The 10,221-nt window shown below is 45.4% G+C and overlaps 1 protein-coding gene across 1 annotated transcript in view; it reads right to left on the reverse strand.

The window, feature by feature from the left end:
* Positions 1-1,136: 1,136 nt before the first annotated feature.
* The window catches only part of LOC148507995 (uncharacterized), a 21,714-nt gene continuing 12,629 nt past the window's right edge, over positions 1,137-10,221 (reverse strand). The window contains exon 2 of the mRNA XM_088445057.1: positions 1,137-1,841. Coding sequence (XP_088301183.1) covers positions 1,137-1,841 — 705 coding nt within the window. The remainder of the gene's footprint in view (positions 1,842-10,221) is intronic.

The following is a 10,221-nucleotide window of genomic DNA, read 5'->3' on the forward strand; positions in this document are numbered from 1 at the left end:
AAAATAAAGTGAAAAAGGGTGTTCACACCCTTTTCACATTATTTTAGTATCACATAAATATACTAAAGGGCAATTGAAGTAGAATTCATAAAATTCTACTCCAAGCCCTAATTATCACTTATTTTTAGTAAGCAGATCGCATTTCCCATAATTATAATGGGAAATGCGATCTGTATGCAAGTTCCTAAAAATAAATTGTGAAAAAATACCTGGGGAAGCCCTGTGATAATAACTCCACCTGGAGGTGGCGCTATCCAGGGTCTCCCCTGGTCACCGGACGCCTGCTCTGCTCTAACAGGCAGAGCAGAGCCCGGAGCCGGCCCCAGTGATCAGCTGTGTGGTCTAAACAGACCACATGCTGATACACTGTAAAAAAAAAATAGTAAAAAAAGGGGAGGGGGGTCGTGATCACAGGGGGCGGGGCTTAGTGACGGGAGGCGGGGCTTAGCAACGGCTGGTCGGCGCATGCGCGGGCACTTGTCACTGTATTTTTGGAGAAAATACCTTGATAAGTGTGCGGAGGGGATTCGCAGAGACAGAGCTTTATCGCAAGCTCTGTCCCTGCAAGGGATTTTTAGTAGATCCCTGTAATATCACACTACAATCTGCATCCAAAATGCGGATTGTAGTAAATAGAGCCCTAAGTGAGCACTGTCTGTGTCTCATTCACTGTGCTGAGACAGGCGGCTAAGCTGCCGGATGTCTGTCTCCATCTGATCCTGCTTCTTTATTCTGGACAGCAGCGGTGTCCATTGTAGTGGCAATAGGGTCTGTAGTACGAAGGGGTGCCCTCCAGGCTTGTGTCATGCCTGGTTTAGCCGGAAGTTCGGCACTGGTGCAGCGTGTAGTCATCTGCCGGGCTTGGTAACTTAGCAGCATGGCAGCATGCGGGCAGGTGGGCATGTCTGTAGAGGGTCGGCCAATCACAGCTTCAACTGGTATTTTATGTGACCCTGTATCTAACAATCTGGATTAAGTCTCCTCCTTTTGTTACTGCCATATTCCTCACACCGTTTTCTCTTCATAGGTTTTGGTAATGGTGTAACTATACCAGTTTCTAGGCATCCAGTCTCTAGGCATGTCTGTAGGGGGTCGGCCAATCACAGCTTCAACTGGGATTTTATGTGACCCTGTATCTAACAATCTGGACTAAGTCTCCTCCTTTTGTTACTGCCATATTCCTCACACCGTTTTCTCTTCATAGGTTTTGGTAATGGTGTAACTATACCAGTCTCTAGGCATGCTGGACTAAGTCTCCTCCTTTTGCTACTACCATGCTCTTCACGACGCTTCCTCTTCCTAGTCTTTGGAAACGGTGTAAAGCTTCCAGCTTCTAGGCACTTTATGAGATGTTCCCTCATTAGTTCATAGTTGTAGCTGCAGGCGGGAACGTCGTTGTGGAAGAGGATCTCCACAGCAGTTGCTATAGCATATATAGCACATTGACGTGAGTTTTTTGGCTGTTGCTCCACGTCCAGGATCTTGATGTTTTTCAGCGTGTTTTTTCGAACAACAATCCGGTAAAGGTCATACAGTTGTCTGAGAGCACATGGGGTTAACTCTGACTTTTGAGCACTGTCTGCAACTTGTATCTGCCTATTACGAAAGCAGGACATGAAGCAGTGTCTGCGACCTTTATCTGGGTGGATCTGTACAGCTGGCCCAGTGACAGGCGTGTAGGAGCTATACATTCCTCTCCATGTGCTCTGCAAGCCTTGTATATTAAATTGTTTCCGCAGTATGGTCTGGGCGGCATCAATGGTGCTGGCTTCCACAGACCCGTGACCCTGCAGGGTGAGTCTATGGGTATCTCTTAGCCGTAAATGAGGCAGCCACATGGCCTGTAAATGTGCAAGAAGAAACTTGAATTAGGGAAAATGGCAATATGTTTCTACCTACTAAACCAATGTTACTTACATGTGCTGTAAAGACACATGCACAGCATTGGCCCATTGCTTAGGACACTAGGTAATGGTATACTGGTGTGGTGTCGTACTACATATGTAATCAATGTAACAGTATAGTCAAAATATTTGCCGGAAGCCAATGAGAGTAAAATGAATCATTGGTATGTAACAAACAAATAGCATGAAGGAAACATGCTGATATATGAAATCCGGTCCTACGGATGTATTGCAGCAAACCGGGAACTTTTCTTCACATAAGCTGAGCGATCCTGATGTCTGCGACAATGTGTAAGTAGTGTCACAGATTCTGTTGCACTTGGGGAGAGTTAAACAATAAAATATAAGAGTGGTAAAGAATGATCGCCAAAGCCGTAAGGTCACATGACTGCTTTTCCCCATTCTGCGCCTTCATGACGCTGTGCACAAATGTCACTGTAAGATGGCAGTCTAGCACGTTTATGTTCTGGCTGATGACAATGTAATTGTGGGTTATTATTCGGTTGCAGTTATGATAAAGTCAGTGTGGCCTGGCTGTGTTGGCCTATTAAGGAAAGAGTAGTTATGTCATGGTAGCTAACTTTGGCCTACAGTATTTCTGTTTGCAGGGGCTTCACTAGATATCAGCAACCAGGAAAGAGGTCCTGACAGTCAGGCATCTCTCTTCTTAGTCATGTGAGTGTTGGTAACATTATGCAACTTATTACGTTTCCAAATGGCGAGATGTGGAGTGTAGAAGGACAGTGTCAGCGTGCAGTAGTATACTCTCACATGTGCACTGACCATTGGCCAGAGAGGGATCCCAAGATCCCTCTCCCTTGTCACTGTAGCACATGAAGCATGCAGACACTGCCGTTTCCATGTGATGTCATTGTAGAATGGGAACTGGACAGTGACAATGCGATCACACGTAACCTCCCTGACGTGTGGGAGTGTCATGGGATTGTTGTGGATATGTAGTAGTACTGTAAAAGCCACATGTGATTCTGAGTTGTACATATGGGGAATGGAAGTCAGTGTCTGAATGTCTCTCTTCTCTTGCACCTAGCATGGAGTTGGTGCAAGTGCAAATACTAATGATGATGGTTACGGCGGCCGGGGTAATATTAATGGTCGGCGCAGGTTTTCTACTTACAGATGCACAAACTCCTGCATGAGCTGAATGTATACCCGCATTAGCATAAGTTAGTGACTCTGAATTCAACTACTGTATAGTCACTTCTCATGTGACTCAGAATAAGCTCCTTAATGTATAGGGCAAGGCAGAGGGGATAAGATGGCGTACTAAGCCATTCCTTAGTAGTCTGTATGAGTTTAGCAATGGTTGTTATTAGTCAGTGACATATGTACTATGCAGAGTATTCCTGGTATATGTATGTGTTTATGGGCCTATTCATCATTGGGGACCTGGAATCAGCACCAAAATAATTTTGCCGTTGATATCCGCAGACAAACTCTGAAAAGTTATCAGAGTTTGCTGAACATTAGGCGGCCCTATCGGGCACATTACTTGAAAACATGTGGAAATATATAGCGGGTCCATTAGTGGTAATGAATAGGCCCCTAAGTGTGTCAGACACAAAGTAAGGTGAGGTATTAGTGATCTATGTAAGGGTATAAGATTGCCCTACAGTGACTTCTATACAAGATATTGTATTACAGTCATTTTTTTTTTTTAAATATCCACATAGAGCTGATTGTGTAGGCCAGGGATATTCAACTTGCGGCCCTCCAGTGGCTGTAGAACTACATATCCCAGCATGCTCTGCCTCAGTTTTGCTGTTAGGGCATGCTAAAACTGTGGCAGGGCATGCTGGTATGTGTAGTTCCGCAGCAGCTGGAGGAACGCATGTTGAATCCCCCTGATGTAGGACAAACAAGCCAAAGCATGACACAGACAGAACAGGGGAGTACAATAAGAAATTCTAATTCTGAAATTGATGAGATACATTCTAAGGGGTCTATTTACTAAGCAGTGTTAGGAGACAGAGTGAAAAGTGATAAGGTGCCAGCCAATCAGCTCCTAACTGCCATCTCATAGGCTGTGTTTGAAAAATGACAGTTGGGAGCTGATTGGCTGGCACCTTATCACTTTTCTGTCTCCTAACACTGCTTAGTAAATAGCCCCCTAAGGCACTTATTTATATTATAGGTGTGGAAAGCCCAATTGCAGAAGAAAATATTATTAATGATGGTTGGCAACAAAAACAATTAGAAATAAATAAAGAAAAGATGACAGGGAAAAAATATTCCACCCTACTATTATTACAAAATAGCTCTAAGCATGAATGGTCATAGCATGGTCTACTTACAGCTAATACCCGGGTAGGAACATGGTTGTGAGCAGGGCTGCCATCAGAAATGGTGGGGCCCGGGACTGATAAAATAGGCAGGCCTCCCCCAGGTTATTAGAATCAGTCACTGTCCAGCTTTTTTCCCCCACTCCCCCCCTCCTCTTCCCCGATTATTAGATCCAGTCTCTGCCTACTGTGCACAGTATTTTTGTCACTTACCTTATTTCCTTGAAGAAGCTTCTGCTCCTACTCTGCTTCTTCCCTAGCACTGCAGACGCTGCTCCAGCTCCTCTCAGCCCGCGGCTCCTCCTATCTCAGGCTCTCCCTCCAGCAGTGCGGGGTGACGTAATGACGTCACACGCGTCAACTTCAAAAGAGGAAAACTTTATTGACCATAGCAAACAGGCAGTGTCTATCATGTAGGTTGGTGGAGGAGCGGCCCGAGCGGGCCCGCTGCCTCCTCCATTCATGGGGACCAGGACGGCAGCTGGTAACAGCGGCGCTGGGGGCTGTTCCCTTTTTCTTCTGTTTCCAGGCTGTACAGTGGTGATAGCAAGTAGGCCCCGGCGGGCCCCCCTCTCCTTCAACCGGGGTCCTGGCCTGGGACTTCAGTCCCGGCAGTCCCCCCTGAGGGCGGCCCTGGTTGTGAGGTCCCTCTAAAAGCTGCAACCAGCACCAGTCTATGCCAGGCTTAGATGGTCCCACTATAATTGTGCCATTTTATTAAACTATATTTTCAAATAATATTTACTTTCAAATATTCTTACCTTAGACTCTCGTATCAGCAAAACGCGTTAAAGTAATGAAAAAATGCGTATATATAGCTATACCAAAATATAACTAACATACAACTCACTCTCATCCAATAACTGATTGTCCTATACCAAGCAGGGCCTTTTCTCACACCTAAGTGACATTACAAAGGCAGCCTACGACATCATCAGCCCCAACCTGCCTGCTATCCACCACTGCATGTAATGATCCATGTGCTTTACTATAACGTGTGTCTACCAGGGATAGCTGGGCTACAAGAAAATGGCCATTGTTCACCAGCATGCAGATGAAGCCAACAATTACATTCTAATTCCCATAACAACATTGTGTAAGGGCCTCTATGTACAACCCAATAGTGACAAATGTATATAACACACGTAACTATGACAAGGATGATGCCCCCCCTCAGCTCTGGGCCCCATATTAGCTGTACCCCTTGTACCCATGGTAGTTACACCCATGTGCACTTGATCAATGCTACCTAAAACCTGATTGATTGCTATGGGCAAGTGCTCTACTGGTCCATGTCACTGCTTGATACAGTACATCACCAAAGCTTGCAGCTAAATCTAACAATACTGACACAGTTCTAGCATTAGTAATACAGTACATCTCTCTGTGAGATTTGGATCTGTATAGGGGAGAGGTCACAGCTCCTGATGTGGATTGTCACAATTAGCAGCAGTAAGGTGAGGTATTAGTGATCTGTGTAAGGGTATAAGATTTCCCTACAGTGATTCTATACAAGAGATTGTATTAGTCATTTATGTTTTAAAATATCCACATAGCGCTGATTGTGTAGGCCAGGGATATTGAACTTGCGGCCCTCCTGGGCTGTAGAACTACACATCCCAGCATGCTTTGCCTCAGTTTTGCTGTTAGGGCATGTCAAAACAGTGGCATGGCATGCTGGTATGTGTAGTTCTGCAGCAGCTGGAGAGACGCATGTTGAATCCCCCTGATGTAGGACAAACAAACCACAGCATGACACAGACAGAACAGGAGAGTACAATAAGAAATTCTAATTCTAAAATTGATGAGATACATTCTAAGGGGTCTATTTACTAAGCAGTGTTAGGAGACAGAGTGAAAAGTGATAAGGTACCAGCCAATCAGCTCCTGTCAGCTCACAGGCTGTGTTTGAAAAATGACAGTTGGGAGCTGATTGGCTGGCACCTTATGACTTTTCACTCTGTCTCCTAACACTGCTTAGTAAATAGCCCCCTAAGGCACTTATTTATATTATAAGTGTGGAAAGCCCAATTGCAGAAGAAAATATTATTAATGATGGTTGGCAACAAAAACAATTAGAAATAAATAAAGAAAAGATGACAGGGAAAAAAATATTCCACCCTACTATTATTACAAAATAGCTCTAAGCATGAATGGTCATAGCATGGTCTACTTACAGCTAATACACGGGTAGGAACATGGTTGTGAGCAGGGCTGCCATCAGAAATGGTGGGGCCCGGGACTGATAAAATAGGCAGGGCCTCCCCCAGGTTATTAGAATCAGTCACTGTCCAGCTTTTTTCCCCCACTCCCCCCCTCCTCTTCCCCGATTATTAGATCCAGTCTCTGCCTACTGTGCACAGTATTTTTGTCACTTACCTTATTTCCTTGAAGAAGCTTCTGCTCCTACTCTGCTTCTTCCCTAGCACTGCAGACGCTGCTCCAGCTCCTCTCAGCCCGCGGCTCCTCCTCTCTCAGGCTCTCCCTCCAGCAGCGCGGGGTGACGTAATGACGTCACACGCGTCAACTTCAAAAGAGGAAAACTTTATTGACCATAGCAAACAGGCAGTGTCTATCATGTAGGTTGGTGGAGGAGCGGCCCGAGCGGGCCCGCTGCCTCCTCCATTCATGGGGACCAGGTTGGCAGCCAGTAGCAGCGGCGCTGGGGGTTGTTCCCTTTTTCTTCTGTTTCCAGGCTGTACAGTGGTGATAGCAAGCAGGCCCCGGCGGGCCCCCCCTCCTTCAGCCGGGGTCCTGGCATGGGACTTCAGTCCCGGCAGTCCCCCCTGAGGGCGGCCCTGGTTGTGAGGTCCCTCTAAAAGCTGCAACCAGCACCAGTCTATGCCAGGCTTAGATGGTCCCACTATAATTGTGCCATGTTATTAAACTATATTTTCAAATAATATTTACTTTCAAATATTCTTACCTTAGACTCTCGTATCAGCAAAACGCGTTAAAGTAATGAAAAAATGCGTATATATAGCTATACCAAAATATAACTAACATACAACTCACTCTCATCCAATAACTGATTGTCCTGTACCAAGCAGGGCCTTTTTCTCACACCTAAGTGACATTACAAAGGCAGCCTATGACATCATCAGCCCCAACCTGCCTGCTATCCACCACTGCATGTAATGATCCATGTGCTTTACTATAACGTGTGTCTACCAGGGATAGCTGGGCTACAAGAAAATGGCCATTGTTCCCCAGCATGCAGATGAAGCCAACAATTACATTCTAATTCCCATAACAACATTGTGTAAGGGCCTCTATGTACAACCCAATAGTGACAAATGTATATAACACACGTAGCTATGACAAGGATGATGCCCCCCCTCAGCTCTGGGCCCCATATTAGCTGTACCCCTTGTACCCATGGTAGTTACACCCATGTGCACTTGATCAATGCTACCTAAAACCTGATTGATTGCTATGGGCAAGTGCTCTACTGGTCCATGTCACTGCTTGATACAGTACATCAGCAAAGCTTGCACCTAAATCTAACATTACTGACACAGTTCTAGCATTAGTAATACAGTACATCTCTCTGTGAGATTTGGATCTGTATAGGGGAGAGGTCACAGCTCCTGATGTGGATTGTCACAATTAGCAGCAGTAAGGTGAGGTATTAGTGATCTGTGTAAGGGTATAAGATTGCCCTACAGTGATTCTATACAAGAGATTGTATTAGTCATTTATGTTTTAAAATATCCACATAGCGCTGATTGTGTAGGCCAGGGATATTGAACTTGCGGCCCTCCTGGGCTGTAGAACTACACATCCCAGCATGCTTTGCCTCAGTTTTGCTGTTAGGGCATGTCAAAACTGTGGCATGGCATGCTGGTATGTGTAGTTCTGCAGCAGCTGGAGAGACGCATGTTGAATCCCCCTGATGTAGGACAAACAAACCACAGCATGACACAGACAGAACAGGAGAGTACAATAAGAAATTCTAATTCTAAAATTGATGAGATACATTCTAAGGGGTCTATTTACTAAGCAGTGTTAGGAGACAGAGTGAAAAGTGATAAGGTACCAGCCAATCAGCTCCTAACTGCCATCTCACAGGCTGTGTTTGAAAAATGACAGTTGGGAGCTGATTGGCTGGCACCTTATCACTTTTCACTCTGTCTCCTAACACTGCTTAGTAAATAGCCCCCTAAGTCACTTATTTATATTATAAGTGTGGAAAGCCCAATTGCAGAAGAAAATATTATTAATGATGGTTGGCAACAAAAACAATTAGAAATAAATAAAGAAAAGATGACAGGGAAAAAAATATTCCACCCTACTATTATTACAAAATAGCTCTAAGCATGAATGGTCATAGCATGGTCTACTTACAGCTAATACACGGGTAGGAACATGGTTGTGAGCAGGGCTGCCATCAGAAATGGTGGGGCCCGGGACTGATAAAATAGGCAGGGCCTCCCCCAGGTTATTAGAATCAGTCACTGTCCAGCTTTTTTCCCCCACTCCCCCCCTCCTCTTCCCCGATTATTAGATCCAGTCTCTGCCTACTGTGCACAGTATTTTTGTCACTTACCTTATTTCCTTGAAGAAGCTTCTGCTCCTACTCTGCTTCTTCCCTAGCACTGCAGACGCTGCTCCAGCTCCTCTCAGCCCGCGGCTCCTCCTCTCTCAGGCTCTCCCTCCAGCAGCGCGGGGTGACGTAATGACGTCACACGCGTCAACTTCAAAAGAGGAAAACTTTATTGACCATAGCAAACAGGCAGTGTCTATCATGTAGGTTGGTGGAGGAGCGGCCCGAGCGGGCCCGCTGCCTCCTCCATTCATGGGGACCAGGTTGGCAGCCAGTAGCAGCGGCGCTGGGGGTTGTTCCCTTTTTCTTCTGTTTCCAGGCTGTACAGTGGTGATAGCAAGCAGGCCCCGGCGGGCCCCCCCTCCTTCAGCCGGGGTCCTGGCATGGGACTTCAGTCCCGGCAGTCCCCCCTGAGGGCGGCCCTGGTTGTGAGGTCCCTCTAAAAGCTGCAACCAGCACCAGTCTATGCCAGGCTTAGATGGTCCCACTATAATTGTGCCATGTTATTAAACTATATTTTCAAATAATATTTACTTTCAAATATTCTTACCTTAGACTCTCGTATCAGCAAAACGCGTTAAAGTAATGAAAAAATGCGTATATATAGCTATACCAAAATATAACTAACATACAACTCACTCTCATCCAATAACTGATTGTCCTGTACCAAGCAGGGCCTTTTTCTCACACCTAAGTGACATTACAAAGGCAGCCTACGACATCATCAGCCCCAACCTGCCTGCTATCCACCACTGCATGTAATGATCCATGTGCTTTACTATAACGTGTGTCTACCAGGGATAGCTGGGCTACAAGAAAATGGCCATTGTTCACCAGCATGCAGATGAAGCCAACAATTACATTCTAATTCCCATAACAACATTGTGTAAGGGCCTCTATGTACAACCCAATAGTGACAAATGTATATAACACACGTAGCTATGACAAGGATGATGCCCCCCCTCAGCTCTGGGCCCCATATTAGCTGTACCCCTTGTACCCATGGTAGTTACACCCATGTGCACTTGATCAATGCTACCTAAAACCTGATTGATTGCTATGGGCAAGTGCTCTACTGGTCCATGTCACTGCTTGATACAGTACATCACCAAAGCTTGCAGCTAAATCTAACAATACTGACACAGTTCTAGCATTAGTAATACAGTACATCTCTCTGTGAGATTTGGATCTGTATAGGGGAGAGGTCACAGCTCCTGATGTGGATTGTCACAATTAGCAGCAGTAAGGTGAGGTATTAGTGATCTGTGTAAGGGTATAAGATTTCCCTACAGTGATTCTATACAAGAGATTGTATTAGTCATTTATGTTTTAAAATATCCACATAGCGCTGATTGTGTAGGCCAGGGATATTGAACTTGCGGCCCTCCTGGGCTGTAGAACTACACATCCCAGCATGCTTTGCCTCAGTTTTGCTGTTAGGGCATGTCAAAACAGTGGCATGGCATGCTGG

The sequence above is a fragment of the Taudactylus pleione genome, unplaced genomic scaffold, assembly GCF_031769625.1.
Source record: "Taudactylus pleione unplaced genomic scaffold, aTauple2 ptg000377l, whole genome shotgun sequence".
Classification (NCBI taxonomy): domain Eukaryota; kingdom Metazoa; phylum Chordata; class Amphibia; order Anura; family Myobatrachidae; genus Taudactylus; species Taudactylus pleione.